The 24,550-nt window shown below is 55.0% G+C and overlaps 1 protein-coding gene across 1 annotated transcript in view; it reads left to right on the top strand.

The window, feature by feature from the left end:
• The window catches only part of NUP210 (nucleoporin 210), a 113,020-nt gene that overhangs the window by 59,089 nt on the left and 29,381 nt on the right, over nucleotides 1-24,550 (top strand). The window contains exons 14-20 of the mRNA XM_057706863.1: nucleotides 1,776-1,921; nucleotides 9,765-9,986; nucleotides 11,756-11,929; nucleotides 17,251-17,443; nucleotides 17,953-18,059; nucleotides 18,671-18,775; nucleotides 18,860-18,961. Of these exons, the coding sequence (XP_057562846.1) occupies nucleotides 1,776-1,921; nucleotides 9,765-9,986; nucleotides 11,756-11,929; nucleotides 17,251-17,443; nucleotides 17,953-18,059; nucleotides 18,671-18,775; nucleotides 18,860-18,961 (1,049 nt within the window). The remainder of the gene's footprint in view (nucleotides 1-1,775; nucleotides 1,922-9,764; nucleotides 9,987-11,755; nucleotides 11,930-17,250; nucleotides 17,444-17,952; nucleotides 18,060-18,670; nucleotides 18,776-18,859; nucleotides 18,962-24,550) is intronic.

The raw sequence follows: 24,550 nt of genomic DNA, 5'->3' as shown, positions 1-24,550 counted from the left end.
CTCAGTCGATGCAGAGAAATCAGTTGACAGATCTCGAAACCTTTTTATGGTAAAATCAGCCTACAACTGGGAATAGAAGGAAACTACGTGAACATAATAAGAGCTGTATATGAAAACCCCACAGCTGACATCATATCCCACGGTGAATGGCTGAAAGCTTTTACGCTAAGATCAGGAACAAGACAAGGTTGCCTGCTATCACCACTTCAACGTAATACTGGAGGTCCTAGCCAGAGCTATTGGGCAAGAAAAGGGAATAAAAGACACCCAAAATCGGAAAGGAAGATGTAAACTTATCTGTTTGCAGATGACATGATCTTATATATGGAAACCCTAAAGAGTCCACCAAAAAAGCTCTTAGGAGTAAAATAAATTCAGAAAAATAGGATTTATGTGGAATCTCCAAGAATCCAGAATAGCTGAAACAATGCTGAGGAAAGAATAAACTTGGAGATCTCATTCTTCCCATTTTCAGGACTCATTACAAGTTATAGTACTGGAAACAGAGTGGCATTTGTGCAGATTTGCAGACCAGTGGAATAGAATAGAGCCCAGAAAATACTCTGTAATGACGTATATATGTCCTTATACATTTGTCAAAACCCACAGTAAGCACAACACCAAGAGCGGCCCCGCCATGAACTGTGGACTTTCAGTGGGTGTGGTCTGTCAGTGCAAGAGCACCAGATGTAACGGGAGTACCACTTGGGGGAAGGATGTGGATACTGGGGGAAGCTATGCATATATGAGGGTAGGGGGTACATAGGACACCTCTGTGCCTTTCTCTTAATTTTGCTGTCAACCTAAAACTGCTCTAAAAAGTCTTAAAAATAAAAGGCAACCTGTGGAATGAAGAAGATAGTTGCAAGTCATATGTCTGATAGGGGGTTCATGTGTGGGGTATGTAAAGAACTCCCACAGGTTGACAATAACAAAACAAATAACCCAATGAAAAAAGTGGACGAAGGACTTGAATAGACATTGCTCCAGAGATGATATACAGATGCCTAACCACTAAAGATCATCTGTAATAATGATATAAATTCAACATCTCTAATCGTGATATAAATTCAAATCAAGACCACAGTGAGATACCACCTAAAACCCTTTAGGACGGCTCCTACCAAAAAGACAGGAAAAAACCGGTGTTGCTGAGGGTGAGGAGCTATTAGAACCCTTGTGCACTGTTGGTGGGAATGTAACACGGTGCAGCCACTGTGGAAAACGGTATAGAGAGTCATCAGAAATTAAACGTGGAGCCGCCATACGATCCAGCAGTCCCATCTCTGGATATATACCCGAAATAATAATGCACAAATGTGGATGGAAGATCCACAACGTGTAAAACACAAGGCGGCATCTCACCGCCAGGGCTGAGTCGAAGCAGGTAGCGCAGTTCCCTCTGTGTGGGGTCCAGAGGCTGCAGAATTCAGCTGTGCTCTTAGAAGTCAGTGAACAGTGGTTTCCTTCTGGGGAGGGGCTCCTGAGCAGGTGGGTCCAGGGGAGATTCGGGTGGGGCTGGGGATGGGGGGTGCAGGTCATGCTGTTTCTCGATGCTGGTCCTGGAAGCAGGGCACGTTCAGCTTGTGGGGGAAGAACTGTGAATTGTACGCTTATGATGTGTATGTGCTTCTTGGCATGGGAATTATGCTTTAAAATGGTAAGTTAAGAAAGTTTGATTTCGTTCACACGCAGGTTGAAAGAGGGTGGTCAGCCTGTCCTGTCCTTCCCGGCAGAGGCAAGTTCTTGGTGACCTCGTGGTTCTCCTCTTGCAGGGCGGCTGCAGCCAGGGCCTGAGCACTGCAGCGGCGTCGCGGTGAGGGCAGAGGCCCAGGGCTACACTGCGCTTCTGGTGAGCTACAGGCACGGCCACATCCACCTGAGCGCCCGCATCACCATCGCCGCCTACCTGCCCCTCAAGGTGAGCCTCGGGCCCCTGCCCTCCCCTCCTCCCCGATGTGAGTTACCCGTCTGCTCTGGTGAATGTGTTAAGACATCGATTGTTCAGAATAGCTTTGGGGGCATTTACAGAGGTGATTTTCAAGCTGAAATCAGGAGCATGTAGCAGGAGCAGGGCCCTCCTGGTGGTGGACAGTGAATGCCGACATCTGTGTGGACGAGACGATCCCACAGGGATCGGAATGGAGGGGCTCTGGGTCCACTCCGGAGTCACCCCGCAGGGTTTCCACAGAACCCTGGGGTGGGGACAACGGCCCTGGCATGTGGTGTGGATTCTGGGGCCTCAGGGCCCTGGGTCAGGTGTGGATGTGTCACTCACCTGACACCAGGTAACTGTCAGTGTCTGGGTTCCCCGTGCACATCTACCTTTGTTTGACACCAGCTCCTGAGTTTGAATCCAGGTCTGACACCACCTCTGCGACCTTGGCTGAGTTAATTCCCTGGGCCTCAGTTTCCCTGCCTGTAAAATGGGGCTGATACAGCAGCTGCCTCACAGGGTTGTGGTGACGATCAGCTGAGCTGGAAACCAAGTGGGCTGAGCACTGTGCCTGGGAGGTAGTGAGTGCTCAGTAACAGTTATTAATATGGGAACAAGAAAGACCTGGCCCTCCCTCCAAGGTGGGGCCAGACAGCCTCACACCGGAGGCCCAGGGCGGGGTGGGTGTGCCGCTTCCGCGGGGCGGGCCTCCCGGGCTGGGCCAGTCAGCACTTGAGTTTCCAGGACACAGGCCCCAGCTTCTAGGACGGCTCTGGTCCCCTCCATGTGGGATATGTTTTCTTCTCCCCTTCAGCCATTCAGAGCAAGCTCAGTGACACCAGAATCCTTCATCTCTGAACCCCTAGCCAGGGGCATAGTGCCTGATACAGAACAGACCACAACCAAGGGTTGTTTTAGGTCTTTTATTGAGAAATAATTGACATGTAACATTGTGTTAGTTTCATTAGTACAGCATAGGGATGTGATATTTGTATATATTTTCAAAGAATCACCACAAGTCTAGCTAACATCCGTCACCATACATAGTTAGAATTTTTTTGTATGTGTGATGAGAACGTTTAAGATCTACTCTCTTAGCACCTTTCAAATATGCAACACGGTATTATTATCTGTAGTCATCGTGCTGTGCCTTACATCCCCAGGACTGACTTATTTATTTATTGTATTTATTTATTGGCTGCGTTGGGTCTTTGTTGCTGCACACGGGCTTTCTCTAGTTGCGGCGAGCGGGGGCTACTCCTCATTGTGGTGCGCAGGCTCCTCATTGTAGTGGCTTCTCTTGTTGTGGAGCACGGGCCCTAGGCGCGTGGGCTTCAGTAGTTGCGGCACATGGGCTCAGTAGTTGTGGCTCATGGGCTCTAGAGCACAGGCTCAATAGTTGCGGCGCATGGGCTTAGCTGCTCCGCGGCATGTGGAATCTTCCCAGGGCAAGGCTCGAACCTGTGTCCCCTGCATTGGCAGGCGGACTCTTCACCACAGTGCCACCTAGGAAGTCCCAGGACTTATTTATTTTATAACTGGAAGTTGGTATCTTTTGACCTCTTTCACCTGTTTTGCCCCCAGTTCCTGCCTCTGGCAACCACCAGTCTGTTCTCTGTTTCTCTGTTTGTTTTTTGTTCCTAGGCTCCATTTATAAGTGAGATCACATGGTATTTGTTTTTCTCTGTCTTGATTTACGTCACTTAGTGTGATACCTTCAAGGTGCATCTATGTTGTTGCAAATGGCAGAATTTCCCTCTTTTTATGGCTAAATAATATTCCATTATATCTATGTCTATATCTATACATCTATATCTATATTTATATCGGTCTGTGTATATCTTACATCTTCTTTATGCGTTCATCCATTGACGGACACTTAGATTGTTTCCTTATCTTGGCTGTTGTAAATAATGCTGCTATGAACATGGGGTACAGATTTCCTTTAAAGTAAGTATTTTTCTTTCCTTTGGATAAATACCCATAAGTATTTATGGGAATTGCTGGGTCATGTGGTAGTTCTGTTTTTAATTTTTTTAAATTAATTAATTAATTTTACTTTATTGTTTTGGCTGCATTGGGTCTTTGTTGCTGCGCGTGGGCTTTCTCTAGCTGTGGCGAGTGGGTGCTACTGTTTGTCTTGGTGTGCAGGCTTCTCATTGCAGTGGCTTCTCTTCTAGAGCACCGGCTCTAGGCGCACAGGCTTCAGTAGTTGCAGCACGTGGGCTCAGTAGTTGTGGCTCTTGGGCTCTAGAGCGCAGTCTCAGTAGTTGTGGCGAACGGGCTTAGTTGCTCCGCGGCATGTGGGATCTTCCTAGACCAGGGTTCGAACCCTTGTCCCCTGCGTTGGCAGGCAGATTCTTAACCACTGCGCCACCAGGGAAGCCCTGTTTTTAATTTTTTGAGAAGAGTTGTTTTGTTTAGAAGGAATGAGTGGGGAAATGTGTCCAGGGTTACCTAGCTAGGGCTGAATTCAAGGTCTCCTGACCCCCCAAACCAAAATATATATGAATACCTTCTCATAGATGCCAGTCTTTGCTCTAAACCTTAGGGGTATAACAGTGCAAAAAAACACACAGAAATCTTGGTCCTCATGAACTGACATTGTGGCAGAGACAGAGGTAGAGATAATAAATAAATTAATAAGTAATGTATTTCATATATGCATGCCTTGGAAAAAGTTAAGTGTTGAAAGGGTGATAGGGAGGGTGGAGGAAGGAAAGATGGCAGCATAAAATTGAAAGGTCAAGATCCTCTCGCTGATCAGGACCCTGGAGGTGAGAGGGCTCAGAGAGCAGAGCTGAGAGAACTAAAATCCCTAAGATAGCAGTGGTCATCCTGGAGAGGCCCTACCACAGCCAGCCATGTGACAGAGCCTGGGTAGGAGGTTCTTCCGGACCTCTGCTGGGTGCTTGTCCAGATGACCACGTGGCCTGATTATCTGGGTGTTTGGTGGAGCGTCAGGGGCCAACACCTGAGCTCACTGTCCCAAGCTGAGATGTAAGGGTGAAGATAAGGTGGACATGTCCCCAGTAAGGGTGGCTTCCTGACTGGGGAAATTATAGGAAAAAAAAAAAAGAATATGTGTCTCTTCTCTCATCTTTCTTGTATGTTGATATCTGTTAAGATTAGGTGTATTTGCAAGTGACAAAAGCCAAAATAACAGTGGCTTAATGAATACTGAATTATTTCTCTTTCACGAGGAAGTTTCACACAGGGCTAGTGTGGCAGCTCCATGGTCATCAGGGACCCAGGTTTCTGTCTTTCTACTTCATCACCCTAATATGTGGATATCGTCCTCAAAGATGCCTCATGCTTTAAAGTGGCTGTTGGAGCTGCAGCCATCACATCTGCATTCCACATAGCCCGAAGGGGAAAGAGCTCATCTCTCAGCCGAGTTCATTTCCTGTAGTAGCCTTGTGAGAAATTTAAAAGAGCAGTTTTCACCTGTACCTCACTGGCCGGAACTTAATCTGCTGGCCACAGCTAGCTATAAGAGAGACTGGGAAATCATTTTAGCTCGGCAATTTACCACCCTAATAAAATGGAAGTTCTTTCTCTGAGGATGAGAGGCGTGTGGAAACTGGAAAGACAGCTAACAGTTATTGTCCAGCCTGTGCTTCCCAGCCCACCCATCAGCTCACTCTCCAGACAGTCCCTGCTACTTTGTTGGTACAAGGCTCAGGGTGGGGAGACAGATCTCGGGGAAAATCCCACCCTCTGTGCCCTGAGAGGCTGCCTGTCTATGAGGAAGGCAGACCCGCAGATAAATGCGGCGAGCGGAGCAGAGGTAACAGAGGGTCCCGCGGGCACAGGTCACCTGTGAACTCAGAGGTAGGAGGGTGGGGGCGGGGCTAGAAGGAGTGTGTGTATCTCGGGGCGAGGTGTGAGGCTGTGGGGTCCCCCTGGGTCAGGTCGAGGGCTTGGAATGCCAGGTTAGGAGCTGGATGTTCTCATGTAGCAGTGGGCGGCGGGTGAGGTCAGGGAAGGACAGTCACACCCATAGGACCCTGCCGATGGCTGGGAGGCTGGGTGGGTGTGTCTTGGAAGCACACTGTAAGGACGCCCCCCACTGGCAGAAGAAGGACCCTCCCCCGATCTTCCAGGTGTCTCTCAGCTCTCCCCTGACTTACTTGTAACCTCCTCTGTCTACTTGGCCTGCAGAGAGAGGGGGCTGTCTTGCTGGTTCTCTAACTCCCTCCACGGTCAGCACCCAGTTCTTCTTCAGCCCGGTCGGCTGCAGCGGTTTGGGGTACATCGTCATCCCACCTTCAGGCTACCCTTTGGGAGCCTGGAGTGCCTGGGTCTGGGGTCCCTGCTTGGCCCCTTCCTCCTGGTGATGTGAGTGTGGACACCCTGGAGCCTCTGGGTCAGTGGGGTACAGGGAGGCCGTCACCTCTAACCACCCTGCCGCTCTGTTCTTTTGTCTTGATCCTGGACTGAGGCGGGTGGATTCCATCTCCTGGCAACGCAGACTGCTGGAGCTAAGGGCCTCTTGACGACCAGACGCCCTCCTGTTTTGCAAACCAGGAAACTGGGTCCCTGAGAGGAGAAGGTCTCATCCTTGATGTGGGGCCCCTCCTCTCCTGCTTGGCCTGTTCTGGTGTCTGTGTGTTGACACCCCCGAGGAGCCTGTACGATTTACGGGTGTCCTTCATTAGCTGTGCTATTAACCTGTCTCCCTGGCACAGGCTTCGGTGACACTTTTACGCCTGAATAGGAAGAGAATTACACAGCAAGGTGATAATTGATCGTTCTCCGGCTTTAATTATAGGACATGTGGTGCTTTTGCACAGTCTTTCCTGTTGGGCTGGTCATGAAAAAAAATCCTCACTCAAGGCCTGCAGTGCCCTGCTTTGTCCACAGCCCAGTTGTTCTGGTTGTGGCCACGAGGCGGATGGGAACAGGGCATCTGGAGTTGGAACAGACCCAGGCCCACCAGCTGGGTGGACTTGGACGAGTTGCTTCCCCTTGCTGGGGTTCACGCTTTCCATCTGCAAAATGGGGGTGGCAGGTGACTGTAGACAGTAGTGGGCACCGTTTACTGAGCTAGACGTGTGTTCAGGGCTTCCGTTCATGCCCCCTTGAATCTGTGCGATAACCCATGAGGCAGGGGTTCTCATTGTACCCATTTTACAGGAGAGGAGACTGAGCCTTGTAGACATTAACCTGCTTAAGGTCACGCAGCTGAGTGACAGCTGCATTCTAGCTGTGGGGCCAGAGAAGCAAATGCACTCATAAACATACAGGAAGCAGTGTTCGGTGGTGAGAAGGGTGGTCCAGCCGGATAGGGAGGTAACAGGTGACGGGAGGTCCTGCCTTGGACAGGGGATCCGAGAAGGCCTCCCTGAGGAGGAGGTTTGTGCAGAGGCCCGAGTGAAGTGCAGGAGCAGGCCGTGCGAGGAGGGAGGCGAGGTCCAGGGAGGAAGGGCCAAAGGCCCTGATCACGTGCAGGAAAAGGGCCCTGTTGATGGTGTCTTTGGTGGGCAAAGATAGAGCCCGGGGTTGGGGGCGTGGGGAGGGCTCCTTGGAATCGTGTGTGCGTACACACCTGTGCACGTGTGTCCAAAGAGGGACGCCTGGAGAGTTGATAACTGACAGCAAGTTCAGGTAAGTGTTCATGTTGCAAAAAAAAAAAAAAAGTCAAAAGGACAGAATTCTCGTTGACAAGTGATGCCCTTTCTTTGCTCAGGGTTTAGCACCCACCCAAGGAGACCTGAGCCTCACAGGCTTGGCAAATCACCTTGCCCCCACCTGCCTCCACCCCTGAGGGTATGTGACATCTTAAGGCTGTCACTCGGTGACATGCCCCCTCCATATGGAGGTGCAGCTGGCTGGGGCACTGCTCCTGCTCCAGGACTGTGGTGACAGCTGAGTGGTTATCAGTCAGTACCTGCGAGGGCTTCAGGCTGTTGGCAGTTGGGGAATGCAGCCCCCATGGGGGTGGGGGCGTGGAAGGAGCTGAGCAGAGGGTCAGGGCTCTGGCAAGCAGGTCAGCAGAGATGACCACGGCAGCGGGCGGGCACACACATCGGGGCAACGTGGAAGGAGCAGGAGGTGGTACTGGCTGGGCGGGGGACGCTTTGGCTCAGCCCGGGCTCACGGCATCCCCGCAGGGTCTCCGCTGCAGAGGATGTGAGAGGGTCATTTTGCCGTGATCTGCACGAACACTCACAGGGCTTTAAGGGGTCCAGGTGAGTAGGGTTTGGGGAAGCCAGGCCTGGAAGTCACTGTCAGGTACTCTGTGTGCTGGGCATTAAGCTGTCAAGGACTCACTTGATGTGGGTTCCTAGTAACCTCCACCTAGGATACCGGCCATTCTGAACTAGAAGTCACCCTGCCTTTGCGGACTCTAGTGTAATGCAGGTGCGGCTTCTGTGTGTGCCCGTCTGTGCCCACTGCGGACTGGCTCCCTTTATTGCCAAGCTCTGATTCAGCCTCAGGAGCACAGATCCCCACCCCCCGTAGCCGTTTCCGGCCAATCAGAGTTGGACCTTTGGGCTAACACGTGTTTGCAGCTCTTGGCCTAAAAGGTACTGGAAACCATGAGAGGCTGAGGTCAGTTCGTCCAGGAGGATGGGATTGATGCAGGTTTGGGCTTGCCAGCGTTGAGGTGATCAGCTGGTCACGGGTGGAATCACCTGGTTTCATGTCTCCTCGGTTTTAAGGTTTGCTTTTTTTAACTTCATTTTTTGCATGTCTAAGTTGTTTGTGTGGTTTCAAAGTACACCCAGAAGCCTCACTTCCATCCTTCCCCTGCCTCTTGTCGAGAGCTGTTTTGCTTAGTTTCCAGTTTGTTTCAGTGTCTCTTTTTGCAAAAATCAGCAAGAACAATTGCATATTCTTGGGTCTTGCCCGTTCCTCTCTTACTCAAAGGAAGTATGCTGGATGTCCTTTCTGCACCTTGCTTCTTTACTTGGAAAATAAAGAAAATAACCTGCAAATCTCTCCGCATACATATGGAAAGATCTTTGCTTGACATTCCATCGTATGGATAGACCACAGTTTACATAACCAGGCTTCTGTTGATGTGTGTTTGGGCTGTTTCCAAGCTTTTGCCTTAAAAATAACACTGCGATGCATAGCTCTGTTACTGTGTTTTATATATTCCTGGAGACGTGTCTTTGGAGTCCATTCCTAGAAGGACTATTGCTTGGACAAGGGATAAATATGCCTGTCATTTTAGTAGTTATTGCCAAATTTCCCTCGGTTGGGCTTGCACCATTTTCCTGTCTCCCCAGCAGGATATGAGAAAACATTTCTCAATAGTACTATATTTGAAAGTTGCCGAGAGAGTAGATCTTAAAAGTTCTCATTGCAAGAAAAAAAAAAAATTATGACTTTGTGTGGTGACAGATGTTAACTAGACTTACCGTGGTGATCATTTTGCAGTCTATACAAATATCAAATCACTGTGTTGTACTAATGAAATTAATATAATGTTACATGTCAACTATATCTCAAACAACAATTTAATTAATTTTATAAAAGAGTTTCTCTACAGACTCACCAGCAGCGTGTGTGCTGAAACTTTTGAATTTTTACTAATCAGATGACAGAGAAATAGTATCACAGTGTAATTGTAATTTACTCTTTTAGAAATAGTTTAATTTGTTCTGTACGGTTTTTCGTTTCTCGTGTGGTTGAGATCATGCTGCAGATATGAGAGAAAACAGATCTGCCCTTCCTTTAATGAGCCCATGGGCTGGTCGGGGAGGCAGACACCCAAACAAATCATCTCCTGGCAGGACCGGAGAGTGAGCCCCCTGGCCCGGCAGGCCCACTCCTCCCAGAGATACGCTGACACTTCCCCTCTTCTCTCCCATAGGCTGTGGACCCCTCCTCTATCGCCTTGGTGACCCTTGGCTCCTCAAAGGAGATGCTCTTCGAGGGGGGTCCCAGACCCTGGGTCCTGGAGCCTTCTAAGTTCTTCCGCAACGTCACCTCCGAGGACGTGGACAGCATCAGTCTGGCTCTCTTTGGGCCCCCGGCCTCGAGGAATTACCAGCAACATTGGATCCTCGTGACCTGCCAGGACTTGGGCGAACAGGTGAGAGGGTGGCCACCCCCAGACCCACTTTGCCTAGAGGGAGGGATGGGAAGTCACGTCCCTGAGTACCCTGCGGGCCCTCGCAGCATCATTTTATCTAAATCCTCAAGGAAACCCTGAGAGACAGCCACGGCTGTTGTACCCTTTTCACAGACAGGCAAACTGAGGATCAGGGTGCTAGGGTGACTGAGTGAACACCATGTGCGCTGAGCGGGGTGCAACAGTTGTGACCCCGATACACACTGGCCAGTCCAGCTCCCTTTCCACACCTGGGGTGACCTCCTCTCGCCCCAGGCCTCGGCATCCCCATTGTCAAGTCCGGGTGGGGCGAGATCGGGGTCGCAAAGTCAGAGGCCTCCAGGGTCAGGCAAGTATCATAAATGAGTGAGACTGCAGACCCAAGTCAGGCAGATCTTTTGGGTGTTTCAGGATAAGCTGAGAGTCGCGATCGTTTTTTCTGTGAGAACTTTTTTTAAAAATGAAATACAGTTGATTTACAGTATCATATTAATTTCAGGTGTATGAAATATCTTGAATTTTTTTTTTTTAATGCTGAAATCCAAAAACAAATTAGCCTGGGTGAACTGAGCCCAGTGCACGTGTGGTCCCTGCAGGGCTGGCAGTGGCTGGGTAGAGCGGCAGCTCGCGCCTTGGCTCCCCTGTGCCCGGCAGCCCCAGGACCAGGGCTGCACACTCTTCTGCGTGTAGTAGGCGTGTAACCCTCCGTTCCCGGGGTGCCGGGAAACAAAAAGCAAGGGGGGCCACCGTGAATTAAGGAAGGTAGGAGAGAGCCCGTTTCTTGGGGGAGTGAAGAACACCTGTGTGTGTTTAACAGTGCAGAACATGTCAGTTGACGTTGAAACATGCCCGCACGCCCCCCAGGTACCCTTACGAAGCCGGCCACACTGAGGATGGCTTGGTGTGAGCGGAAGAGAGGCACAGTGAGAGGCGCACTTCCCACTGGCTTCGTTTTTTTTTAATCAATTAAAGAATAAGAAAAATAAATACATAATAATAAATACCACAACAAGAGTAAACTTGGTCAGGAATTAGCTTAGAGAAGTTTCTTATCCCTGGCTTGACACGGTCCTCTGTGTCTCCCCGGACTGTAGGAGCTGAACCCCCAGCAGGGTTGTCCCCAGGGCCCCCCAGTCCTGGTGCTCTGTGGTCGCTTCTTGGGGTGCCGGGGGTCGGTGAGGACACTGCCCTCCGTCCTGCCTCATGGTCAGGAAGGGTGAGGGGCTCCTGGACCGGACTGTTCTGTCCTATGAAAGCGTGTGTCATTGAGGGGCCGCGGGCTGCTCCCTTGGGACAGGCCGTGAGCAGTGGTGCTTGGGAAGCGCGGGCCGGGCTGGGTTTCTGAGGCCGCGGCTGGCGGCTCCAGCACCTGCCTTCTGTTCCCGCCCTCCACATCCCTCAGCCGGTCCCTCCCCACGGGGCTCCGTCAGTCACACACGGTCTCCCGCACCTGCACGGTGTTGCGATGCGTGTCTTCAAGGCAGTAAGGATGCCTCATTCAGAACCCGCAAGCTTGTCGGTGTTAGCCCACCTCGGGGTTTTCACAGGGTCCTGGGAAGCCGCCCAGGGTCCCCTGACCCACCTCTTCCCTGGGCCCCGGCGCAGGCGGTGGTTCTGTTCTGCTGGCAGAGGGCGCCTTGCATGTTGAGGGAGCCCCTCCCGGCGTGTGTCGCGGGGCCTTTGCAGCCGCCTTGGGGCTCCTGGCACAGAGAGGCTGAGACACGGGGTGCCCGCTGCTGCTTCTCCCCCAGGTCATCGCCCTCACGGTGGGGAACAGGCCCAGCGTGACCAACCCCTTCCCGGCGCTGGAGCCCACCGTGGTCAAGGTCGTGTGCGCGCCGCCCTCCAGGCTCACCCTGACGCCCGTCTACGCCAGCCCCCAGCTGGACCTGTCGTGCCCGCTGCTGCAGCAGAACAAGCAGGTGGTGAGTGGCCTTCCGGTGCTGCCCGCTCGCCTCCACCCTGGCCCTGCCTGTGACATGGGGGGCCCGGGACCTGGGGGGGGGTCCCCTGTGTCACAGCTGCTGGTGGCCGCGCCCACACTTGGCCGCCTCTCTGTGCGTCACTTTGCGGTTTGTACAGATCTCGTTGTTTCCCTCCGTGGCACGAGGGTGTTTAGGTGGGGTTCTTGTCTGAGGGTGGGGCCTGTGTCCAAGCCAGGGCTGCTGAGGGAGTGACCGGCTGTGGCCTTCTCCACGGCGTGGGGGGTGGGGCTGTGTTTCCAAGGTCATTGCGGGCAGAGGGAAGAACGTCGCTGGGATCCCTGACAGCAGGGATGTAAGGCGACACCCAGCCTGGCCCCCACCCCTGAGACCCTCGAGACCAGACAGCTGGACGTGGAGGATTTCAAAGCCCAGGGTCAGGCGTGCACACACCCTGCTGTCAGGGTCAGGCGTGCACACACCCTGCTGGCCGGCCTGGCCGCAGCCCTTGTCAGAGGAGAGCCAGTCTCCTCTCCTCTCGTTCCTCAGTGTACGTTTGTTGGACCCTCACCCCTGTGCCAGGCACACGTCAGGTTCAGGAACACAGGTACCTGGGCAGGTGAGGCGCCCGGTCTCTGAGCCAACAGGAGACCAGGAGGCCCTCAGCAGATGCGGTGGATTGGGAGGGCGGGAGGCGCGGTGGACACCAGGGACCTCAGATGGTGGGGAAGGACCCCTGTGAGGAGGGCACATGGGCTCCGGCCTGTGCTCGGGGTCCCAGCCAAGAGGGGCCAAGCTCAGGGTGCCCCAGGCAGGTGGAGTAGCAAGTGCAAAGGCCCCGGGGCCAGCATGGGGCCTCCACATCCCTGCCGCCCACACAGTGATCAAAACCGTGTGGGTGCCTCGTTCCTCGTCCCCGTGGGCCGGGCCCACAGACAGAACCTACGTCTGTCCAGCTCCAAGTCTGGTGCCTTCTCAGAGGCCCTGCAGTTGCTCCTCCGCCAGCCCCAGCCTGCGGTCAGCCCCAGGGCGTGGCCAGCTGCGTTGCACCTGGGTGGCCCGAGGGCCTGTGTCTCCTGGGGCTGCCTCTGGGCGTGAGGCATCCCATCTGTGTGTGTTCTGTCTGTTGTGGTCAGCGTGTGTCCTCCACGCACCTGACGGGACCTTTCCCAGCTGTTCACGGTGCAGCCTCTGCCACCCGGGGCCACTGGGCGCTCGCTGCTGTTTGGAGAGAAGGCGTCCCTTCGTCGCTCTAGGGGAGGTGCCAGACTCCAGTGCCTGGGGCCTGGGAACCAGCCCACCGTCTGGCCTGTGACTCTGGGCCTCCCGTCCTTGTGGGTTTAGTTCCGGTTTTCCTCCCGTTGCCCTGGCGGTCAGTGGCGGGCCTCGCTGACCTCTCAGCTGTGGGGCAGGCGGGCCCCTCCCCTGGTCCTGTGCGGGTTGGGGCCGCGATGGCGTCGGTTAGAAGTGAGGCGTCCTCGTGCGGCCTCAGGGCCCGCTCGCCTGCTGCCGAGGCCCGGAGGCAGCAGCCTCCTGCGGGAGGAGGCTCGTGGCCCCGGGGCCGGCGTCCCCCGCAGCCCAGGCCTGGGGCCGTGTCCCGGAGCGGCTGGCCGTCTGCCCGGAGCGGAAGACCTGTGTGTGCAGGAAAGGACTTCGGGGGCTGTTGAGACAAATGCCATGGAAGTTTTACATTTCGAGTCACTTTTATGTGCTTGGCAAAGTGTCCCTTGTAGAAAGAATGACATCATGCGAGTCTGGGCTCTTGGGAGACCCGGCCCGCTGGGTCCACCGTGTGTGAGGCCGGGAGCCGGGGCGCGCCCGCCGTGCGGCCGCCTCCTCTGAGTGGCGCTGGGGTGGCGCTGGTCTCCCGAGTCACCGCGGGGGCGCGCGGGGCTGGACACGGCAGGCAGCGTGGTGACTCACGCACCTCTCGCTGCTCTCTGCGGACATCCTGCCCTGGCTGCCTGCGTGCCCGGAGCAAGAGCCGCAGCTCCTCCGTGCTCGGACGCGGGGACGGCCCGGGCCTGGCTTGCCGGCCCCTGGCTGGAACGTCTCCCTCCCGACCCCCCAGCTCCCCGTCCCCGCCCCCCACCGCTCTTTATTCGCACGTTGCCTTTGGCGGGAGGGGGTGCTTCTTAGCCTTAGACCTTATTTCGGGGTCCCCGCCTCAGCATTTCCCACTCTGGTTCCCTTCTCCAACCTCTCTTCCCCCCGAGCACCTAACACCGGCTGATGCTGTAGAAGGTACGCTCAGGCGGACGTTACAGAGTTGTGGGTTCAGTTCCAGACCCTGCGGTGCAGCAAATATCGCAGTCAATTGCGTCTCGGGGACTTTCTGGTTCCCTAGGGCACATAAAGGTTACATTTACATTATCCTGTGGTCTGTTAAGTGTGCAATAGTGTTACGGCTAAAGAAACAATGTACAGACCTTAATTAAAAAGGACTTTATTGCTGAAAAATGCTAACCGTCGTCTGAGCCTTCAGGGACTCGTATAGCAATGTCAGAGGTCCCTGATCACAGACGCCCTAACAAATACGTATAATAATGATGAAAGAGTCTGAACTATTGCAGGAATTAGCAACATGTGACCCAGAGACGTGAAGCGAACAAATGCTGTTGGAACAATGACGCCAACAGAATCGTTCGACACACGGTTGCCACAGACCTTCCAGTTGTAAAAACACAGTATCTGTGAAGCGCAGTGTCTCCGAGCTGCGTCTGTGTTCATTTTCCTCTTTGTGAGTCTCTCTCTCTCAGGGCCTGGCTTGTGGTGGGAGCTCAGTGAACTGTGGGTGGATGCGTGAGCCGGGGACCCCTCTCCAACCCCACCCCCTGCCCTTGTCCCTGCCGCCCTCTGCCCGTCCTCTGCAGGCTCACCTGCCTGTGGCTGAGGATGGGGCCGGGGGGGAACGGTGAGGCCTGGACAGCAGGTGCCCCACCAAAGCCCCCACGGCTCCAGCCCAGGCTGCCCGAACCTTCTCAATTTCAAAGGAAAGATAATCAGATCCCCGTGCACCTTCCTGTCCTTAAACACTGGCTATCCGCTGGCCGAGCCGTGCCTGGCCGTCTGTCAGCTGTGACCTCGGGGTCAGCCCAGGGTTGTCTGTTGGCTGAAAGATGACGGTCAGGCAGCAAGTGCGGCTCTGAATTGGCTCCTGTGTCATAGATCTCACGCGAACACAGAATCGCCTTGTGGTCCATCCGTCCTGGGGTTCCAGAGCCGTGAGCCAGTCAGGCGTGGCCCCTGAGATTTATGGTGTCACCAGGGGACCCTGAGGAAGATGTATTCCTGCCACGCGTCCTGGTGCAGTGTCGATTTCACTTTATACCTCTCCTAAGCCAGAGGCTGCCCAGGATGTGTTTGCAGAGTAAATCACTGGCGAGGCCAGACGTTAGGAAGGGCAGACCTGTCGGAGTGACAAAGTGGGACCTTGCTGCAGCCTGACCCCAGTGCTCCGTGCTGGGCCTCGACCGTGCAGCTCACAGCCAAGAGATGATGAGCTGGGGCTTGGATGGAGCTGCCGCCTGACTTGTGCGCCTGGGAGAGGCTGCATCGCGCCCGGGGCCTGTGGGCTTTAAAATCAGACCAGAGAGTGCCACCCCTAAACCTGTGTGACCTCGGCAAGCGACTTAGCGTCTCTGAACCTCAGCCTCCCCGTTTGGAGATGATGCTCTTGCTTTTGGCAGGACCAGTGGACCTGCGAGTGTGGTCGATGCCTTGTTCATGTCCTCACCCATCCCCGGGGAGCAGGAGGAAGGGAAGAGCGTGGTTTTCCACCCTGGGTTGCATCTAGGGGACAGAGTGGGGCCTCTAGAATATGCACCTTGTTGTCCCCACCCACAATCACAGCTCCCAACTCGAGGCCACAACGGTTGTAAACTGCTTTGCATCCCCTGTGATTGTGCTGATCTGCATGTAGAATTCGGGACCTGCTTTGGCCCAGAGTTCTCTGGGGACGAGGGAGGTGGGAGTTTGCTGCCTGCACCGGGTGGGCCAGGCGGGCTCGGCGGCCTCCCGGCACCCCGCACAGCCCCGCTCACGCAGCGTGCGTACCGTGGGGGCTGGGGGCCCTGCTTCGCTGCGGTCTTCCTTCCGAGACTTGGCCACCAAGTTGAGCGTAGCGGGCAGATTCTGTTCTGGCCATTCCAGCTTCCGCCCCCGGAACTGTCCTAAGTCACTTGTCACATTTCACTGGCCAAAGTGAGTGATGCCCTCACTCCTGACTTCAAGGGCCAGACGAGCACCGTCCTACCTCCTGGACCTGCGCTTGATGGAGTGTGGACCCCGCTGAGCTGGGTCCCTGCCCGAGCCTTAGTGACACGAGCCAGGCGCCTTAAAACATTCTCGCGTGAGCCTTATTTAAAACAGAGCCCTGGGAGGAGGGTCCCGTGCAATCCTCGCTTCACGTGGAGAAACTCCGGAAAGTGGGCGGCTTGCCTGGGCGGAGGTGGGCTGTGAGTCCAGGCTGTGGGACCCGGGTGTCCACTTGGGCTGGGAGGGCGGGGTGAGCCGCGGTCTGGGGGGAGGGGGGCCCATCCCGCACAGGCCCTGAGGAGCGGAGTTGCTCGGGAAACGGGTGACGGCAGAGCAGCAGGACGTGGGGTTCTGGCATGGAATCCTGATGGCCTGACGCTTGGCCGCCGAGGACCCCTGTTCCCTCCCTTCCCTGGGACCCGGCCTCACCCTCAGTGTGTGGGTGGCAGCTCCCATCGCTGGGGCGGTCAAGGCCGGGTGAGAACTCGGCTCTAAAAACTTTGCCATCCGAGCGGCTCTGGCACATGTTGGGGTGTCATTGGCATTCCTTGTAAACCACAAAGGGGGCGTCCTAGAGGGGCTGAGGTGGGCAGGGGGTGGAGGGCGGTGGCAGGATTTGGAGAGGGGAGTGCTGAGCGGACGAGAGCAGCCTGGCTGGGACGGGGAGGCTGTGGGCAGGGTCCCCAGCCTCAGTCAGCACTGCTGACATTTTGGGCGAGATCCTCCCTTCTTGAGGGGCTGCCCTGTGCACAACAGGGTGTTTCGCAGCACCCTGACCTCTTCGCACTAGATGCCAGTTGCGCCCCCTGCAGTTGTGACAGCCAAAAACGCTCCCAGACGTCACCAAGGCCCCTGTCAAGGACCCCGGGCTGGAGCGGCAGGCCGGGTGGCATGCATGGGGGTGCTTTGCTGGCCGGCAGTAGTGAGCGTTCATGAGCGACTTGCTCCCACTCGCTCACCGCAACCCCCACGAGCCCACAGGCAGCTGGAGGGTCTGCTGCACCACGTGGTCAGGGCCCTACCTCTTCCGGGGCACAGCCACGGCAGGTGACCTTGGCTTCTCACAGGTTCCGGTCTCCAGCCACCGCAACCCCCTGCTGGACCTGGCCGCCTATGACCAGCAGGGCCGCAGGTTCGACAACTTCAGCTCGCTGAGTGTCCAGTGGGAGTCCACCAGGCCACCGCTGGCCAGCATCGAGCTGGACCCACCCCTGCAGCTGGTGTCCCGGGACGACGGGAACGGCCAGAAGAAGTTGCACGGTGAGCTGGGAGGCGAGCGGTGGCCCCAGACAGACCAGCCAGGTGCTGAGAAGGGCTGACGGCTGTGGGCGTGGGGCTGGGACCCCGTCTGTCCAGGACTAAAGCTCAGGGGACGTCCAGACCCTCTTTTAATTCTCGCACGTCTGTGAGGTAGGAATGGACTCTCTTTGTGGGAGATGGGAAACAGTGCAGGGCTCGTGGTGGCTGAGTCTCCAACCCCAGCTTGTACCCAAGACCACCCTGGCGCCAAGACCCAGCTGCTCCAAGACCCCCCGATGCTGCTGTCACAGGCCCCTTGACAGCCAAGACCTGAGCCGTCTCCTCCCGCGCCTCTAAGCTGCCCCAGGAGCCCTGCTCAGGCCCGCTAACTGTTATGGTGCACACGGTGTAAACAAAGCCCGCCACCTGTGGCTTTGATTTAAGCTATGAATCAGACAGAGGGACAGAGGGGCTGCCTCACAGGTGGGAACAGGGCCCAAATCTGACCTTGGTTTCTCTCCCGCACTCAGGTTTGCAGGCCATCTCAGTTCACCAGGCCTCGGGCACCACGGCCATCTCTGCCACCGCCACTGGCTACCAGCAGTCCCATCTGGACGCGGCTAGAGTGAAGCAGCCGGTACCCACCAGGGCCCAGGCGGGCGGGGAGTCCTCCTTCTCCTGCGCTGTGCCCAGTGTCCCGGGGTCCCGAGCCCCTTGCTGGGCCGCACCCCTCACCACCCTGCTCCCGGACTGGGGGTGCCTCCTCACCGGCCTCCCTGCCTCCACCTCCCCTTCCACGCACCCTGCGTGCAGGCGACGGGGGGAGCCGGCTGCCCGCTCCGGCACACGCCTCAGGGGCCCTCAGGCCTTCGGGCCGCAGCCTCCTCTCCCCCACGGTCCGATTGACAGCCCCAGCCGAGTGTGCCCGGGCGGCTCAGCCCTGTCCCTTGAGCCCGCAGCCCCCACTGCCTGGAACACCGTCCTACTTTCCTGGGGTGCCTGTGACTCGCCCACCCTGGGTGCCTGCCAGGTGGGGTGGGTGCCCGCCTTGGCAGGACTACAGGAAACCTCACGGGGTGTGGGCTCAGAGCACGATGGGTATTCCTGGGCTTGTCCCCGACGTCACGGAGTCCCCGGGTGGACTCCAGCACCTGGGGCCGCTCGTCCTGCTCTTGCGGGAGAGGCCTGTGGGCTGGCCCGGGTCTGACTGGCCCCCTAGGTCTGACGGCGCTGGCCTTGCCCCTTTAGCACGACCCCCTCACGCCTGTGTCGGCCTCCATCGAACTCATGCTGGTGGAGGACGTGAGGGTCAGTCCGGAAGAGGTGACCATCTATAACCACCCAGGCGTGCAGGTACAGCCTCCCCCACGCCCCACCCTCTGGGCGTGACCCCCGGGGGACCCCTCGCCTCTGACGCTAGCCCGGTCCCTCCCTCAGGCAGAGCTGCACATCCGCGAAGGCTCTGGCTACTTCTTCCTCAACACCAGCAGTGCAGACGTGGTCAGGGTGGCCTACCAGGAGGCCCGGGGCGTTGCCACGGTGAGTGTGGGCCCCGCCCTCCTCCTCATTTCAGTGGGCGGATTGCTTCCGTCACGACAGGGGTGACGCGCAAGGTCTTCAGATTCCCTGATTCCCTGTTTGTGCAACTCGCAAGTTATCTTTGTGGTTTTTCATTCCATCTCCACAACTACCCGCACTGTAGTTACCTACTGGTTTCCTTTCAATTGGCCTTTCAGTTAGGATGAGAATAGGAGGGTGAGGCGAAGATTATCCGCACTCTGGTAGTAGGATTTACAAGTGTTTTAATTAACTTTTAGAAAAGACAAATACATCATTTTTCAACATAATCTCCTTGCTTTTCAATACACTTTGTCCATCTGTCAACAAGCTTTCGTATTCCCTCATTAAAAAATGTTTTAGGCTGAGCTGTGAGCCACAAATGCACCACTGTCTTCACTTCTTCATCAGAAGTGAATCTTCATCCTCGTAGGGCTGCTTTCAGGGACCAAACAGGTGAAAGTCCGATGGAGCAAGATCAGGACTGTAGGGAGGATGCTTTAACACCTCAAAAAGATGTTTTCGCAGAGTGTCGGCAGTGTGAGCAGAAGTGTGCGGACGTGCACACCCTCAGACCGCAAAAAACGAATCCCTGCACGCTGCTCTTCTTTTGTGCAAATCTCAAGTGGGGCATCCATTTCTGCTCCTATCGCAGTTACAAATGAACTGATGTAACACGTTCACACCTGCACAGCAGTGACTGGGGAGACAGTAGCCTTGAATGGAAAGCGCTCATAAGACAGTGAGGCCAAAAGAAGTTTTAAACTGGAGTGTGGATAATTGTCGACTCACTCTCGTTTTATTGCATACGTGCCACTATAAGAACTGTAAGGAAAATTGCCGTGAGAGACACATCAGCTTTTTCTGTTCCTCCGTGCTCCTTTCCTGCCCCCTCCCTGCCTGTGCCCATGGTGTGGGAGAATTGAGCAGTGCACTGTCTTCAGTGCTTTTATTCCAAGTTTTCTTTTTCTCTATGTTGCTCTGTAGGCTGGCTGATTGTTGTTTTTACATTTGTTTGTACTCGGCCGTTCTCTCCTTGTAGAGCATTTGGGTTGTTTAAATGTTTTTATTTTTAAAGAATTACCCTGGGGCTTCCCTGGCGGTCCAGTGGTTAAGACTTCCCCTTCCAACGCAGGGGGTGTGGGTTCGGTCCCTGGTCGGGGAGGCTAAGATCCTATGTGCCTCGCGGCCAAAAAACCAAAACATAAAACAGAGGCAATATTGTAACAAATTCAATAAAGACTTTAAAAATGGGCCACATCAAAAAAATCTTAAAAAAAAGAATTACCCTATAGTTATGACAAAGAGTGAAGGCAAGCTGACACCAGTGTCCCGGACGTCTGCATGTCGGCACAGCGAATTACCGCGCGGTCATGAAAACCCAACTTTCTTTCAAAGGAAACGCTGACTGTTGAGTGTGTCAAACCACTGCCCTGAGTCGTAATTGCAGGCAGCCAAGAACCAGGGGACCCTGACACCCAGGCAGGGTCCTGAAATTGCAGCCCTGCTAGTGGCCTTTCGACGGCTCAGAGCCTAAAGCCTGCTTTCCCCTGGCCGAGGCTGGCTGCTGGGTGTTGGAGGAGTTTTACAGTCGTCCAGGCACCGAGCGAGACTTTGTCCCGGACTCAGGAGAGGCTGGGGCCGTTGGTGCGTGGTGGGGGTTCAGACCGTGCAGCCAGGGAGGCCAGGGCTGAGCCGTCCTGCAGCCCTGCCGCCCGCGCTTGCTTCAGCACTGCCTGCCTGTGCAGGGGAGCCCTTGCCGCTGGCAAGAGCACGAAACACATTCCAGGGAATTAGCCTTCGCGGAGACCTGGTCCCACAATCTCCTTGCAGAAACACAGCACGGGTGCCTTGCCCACGGTTGCAGTAAGCTTGCGTCCTAGCCGGGACACCTCACGCTCTCAGCCGTAACTCCCCGCAGGTCCCTTTCTCTGACTTGTTGCATCTGTTGACTGTCTTGATACTGGGGTCGCGACATCCGTTGCCTCTGAAGGGGGACAAGTGTAGAGTAAGGGACCCAGACAAGCAGGGTGCAAGGAACATACCGGGAAGAGCTGGGCTAACCGGCACCAGAGGCTTAGTGTTGGTGTCGAAGGGTAATAGGGCGTGGTGGGGACTGTGGCTAAGAGACAGCTGCTACCTCTCACTGCCTTTTTTTGTCTTTAGGAGCAGCTTATTGAGGTGTATTCACATACCATGCAACTCACCCACTTACAGTCACAATTCAGCAGTCTGTAGTGTATTCACAGATGAAGGCAGCCGTCACCAAGGTCAGTTTTAGAGTATTTTTATCACCTTAAAAAAAAATCAAAACTTCAGTGATCACTTCCCTATCCTTACACACACACACACACAAACACACACACAAGTATATTAGATTTTGTCAAATGCTTTTCCTGTGTCTCTTGAAATAATCGTGGGTTGTTTTTATTATTATTCTTCTATGGATATGATATGTGACGTTAATTGGCTTTCAGATGTTAACCAACCTTGCATTCTGAGATAAGCGCTACTTGATCCTGATATATAATTCTTTTTACATGTAACCGGATGCCGTTTGCGAGTGTTTAATTGGATTCATGTTCATATTCCTGAGAGATATTGGTGTGTGGTTTTCTCTTCTGTGATGTCTTTGCCTGGTTTGGGTATCATGGTACTATGACCTTCATGGAATGACTTGGACGTGTTCCCTCTTCTAATTTTTGGAAGAGTTTGTGTAGAATTGGTAACGATTACTCTTGAATGTTTGGTAGAATTAGCCAGTGAAGCCATCTGGTCATAGGCTTTCCTCATGGGTAGCTTTTGATACGATTTCAATCTATCTCGTCACCTCTTACAGGTCTATTCAGATCGTCTGTTTCTATTTGAGTCAGGTTTGGTAGCATTTGTCTTTCTAGGACGATCCAGTTTTTTTGTTACTTTGTTTTTCTAACATTTTCTTACCTTCCTCCAGTGGGCGACCTTGATCTTTAGCTGTCTTGTTGGGAGGATGCTTTCTCACAGTTCAGCTCCTGGGTGAAGGGCGAGGTAGCACGTCATAACTCGTGTTTTTCTCAGAGACAGAATCACAGATGTCATGCTGTCTTGGGTTTATCGCTGTAGATCAGAGTAAGAAAAAGCCATCTCTTGGCACCTGTGGACAAATGTGTGTTGTTAGAGGGAGCTCGGAGGCAGCTGGACGCCTGAGATCATAGGAAACTCTCCCCCAGGCATTTATATTCTGTTTATAAAAGAAAGAATAATATTCTGTTTATAAAAGACAGAATAGTTCCCTGGCCATTCCTAATCCAATGAGTGTTCACCATCAAATCCTTCATATTAAAGGGAAAACCTCAAATCGTAAATGATTCCAACTGCTTGAAATATGCCTTGCTTTGCTTTATCTCTGGAGATTAATAATAACTCCCCTGTTATCTAGAAGAGGGAAGTTTCAAGTTCAGGAAAATGTGTGTAGCGCCAATGAACTTGGGCACCCTTTTACTCACACTTACTCCACACCACACGTTTTGAATGAGCCTTGAAAGCAGCCCTGCAGCCAGAGAGAGACCCTTCCTCCAAGAACAAGAGCTTCTGAGAGTCTGTGATGGACTAGGCTGCTGCTACAGGTAGGGAGCTCCCCATCTCTGGAGGCATTGAAACAAGCCGGCATGCTTGTCTGAAAGACTCAAGGTGAGATTCCAGCAACATAGTCAAGTTTCCCGAGACCTACAAACCCCTGCTCAGTCCTGCAATGTCCCACAACGTGCAGTTCTCGTCGGCAGCAGATTCTAGGCTTGTCCCGGCCAAGACAAGCATGACGTCCCCCATTTATAGCTGGTCCCAAAGAGCTGTAGCAGTTCTCTCCCTGGGTTGTGGACTGGCCTTCGCCCACACGTTTCGTCTTCCGTGGCTCTTGCTGAGTGGCCCAGGGTGCCTCGCTGCAGACATGACCCCAGGACACGTCTGGGCCCTGAGTGTCTGGCGTGGCAGGCCCACCAGGATCGCGTTTCCCTAGAAGGTATCCTGGAGGCACCTTGGCTGCCGGGGTCTCTGCTTCCCCCAGCCTCGAGCCTGTGCAGAAACCGCTGTGGCCCCAGGTGGAATCAGGTTCTGGTTCTGGTTCCCTTTGCCTCTCCTGTGAAGTGCGGGAGGGATTTTTCATGGAGCGTTGACAGCTGATGACAGGTCCTCGCAGCTTCTCGGAGGGCTGTTTCTGAAGGACGTTTACACATTTCTGTGGCATTTTCCAGCTGCTAATTAGCAGCATTCTCATTTCCCTTAATCACAGAGACGAGGAAGCCCGCAACAGTTCTTCAGTTAGCTCGGAGAGAATGTTTCTCTCTTCCCTGTCGATACCCGTTCAGAGGCAAGAACGGCCCGTGGGTGTGTGTCTGCTTCTGGGCGTCGCTGGGAGAGAGGTGGGCGCTCACGCGGCGGGGCGGTTGCAGGGTGGTGATGCCCACACAGTGCACCCGGGCTGCGCACGCCTGTGCCTCTTCTGCTCTCACAGCCCCAGACCCTCTGCACCGCGCCTCTGCGTCCTTGGCCAGCTCACACAAGGGAACGTTTATCTGATTTAAACGCAGGGTTTCGTTCTTCTCGCCAGTTCTTTACGTTTCAAAATAAGCCCTCCACGCAGAAGCCATGTGATTGTAAGAGCCGGTGGAGAGGGGGGAGCCTGCTGGGCACTGGGCACTCAGACTTTCATTAACGCACTCGCCCTGCGAAGGGGGGCGCCCGTCACACGCCAGGCCTGGTCCAAGCTCTGGGGATTCAGCGGTGAGCAGTCAGCCAGGGCCCCTGTTCTCAGGAGCCGGCCCATCTCCGGGGTCCTGGGACGCGGGGCTGGTCACGGTGATGCTGTACCTCCGAGGAGGTGCGTCAGAAGGGGATCCTTCCTCAAGACGGGGCAGGTGGTAGGTGGTGGCCTTGGGGCGTGCGCTCAGGTGTGTCCCGCCTTTTCCCTGAGAGGGGTGGTGGGCAGAGGCGCCAATCCCCAGCCTGGCCCTGCAGGAAGCCTCTGGGCCGGCCGTCCGGGGCCCTTAGATGAGGTTTCTCATCTCGGTGTGACCCTGCTCATCCCCCACCGGCCTCGAGGGCGTCCACGTCCTCCGGGGGCGTGCATCCCCACCCTCCTGCGTGGCGCGGCCTGGCCGCCACGAGACGTTGACGGGCGTGCACGGAAAACGTTCAGAAGTATCCCCAGCGTCCTTGATTTTTCTACGCCTTTCAAGGCCCAGGTGTGACGTGTGATGGGCCCGGGAAGCCAGGACGCGGCACCCCCTCGGGGCCTGGCGGGCACGGGCGGGCGGCGCGAGCAGCGCGGCCCCTGGCTCCAGGGCAGCGTCTTAACGAGCAATAACGGGTTCCTGTTTCCGAAGAGGTGGCAGGACGTCCCCGGGCTCTTAGGTGGCACCTTCACCACTTGGGAACGCGCGTTCATTCCGGGTGTGGGTTCCCCCCTCCCCTCCTGCACACGCGTCCTCCGCACGTCCGTCCAGAAGCAGGCGCGTCCGGGGCCTGGAGGAGGCGTGGTGATACTCACACGGTGGGGGACCCTGTCCCCGACCCCCCCAGCCCTGCACCGTGCCC

Source organism: Hippopotamus amphibius, chromosome 13, assembly GCF_030028045.1.
Source record: "Hippopotamus amphibius kiboko isolate mHipAmp2 chromosome 13, mHipAmp2.hap2, whole genome shotgun sequence".
Classification (NCBI taxonomy): domain Eukaryota; kingdom Metazoa; phylum Chordata; class Mammalia; order Artiodactyla; family Hippopotamidae; genus Hippopotamus; species Hippopotamus amphibius.
This window is presented reverse-complemented; position numbering and strand designations above follow the sequence as displayed.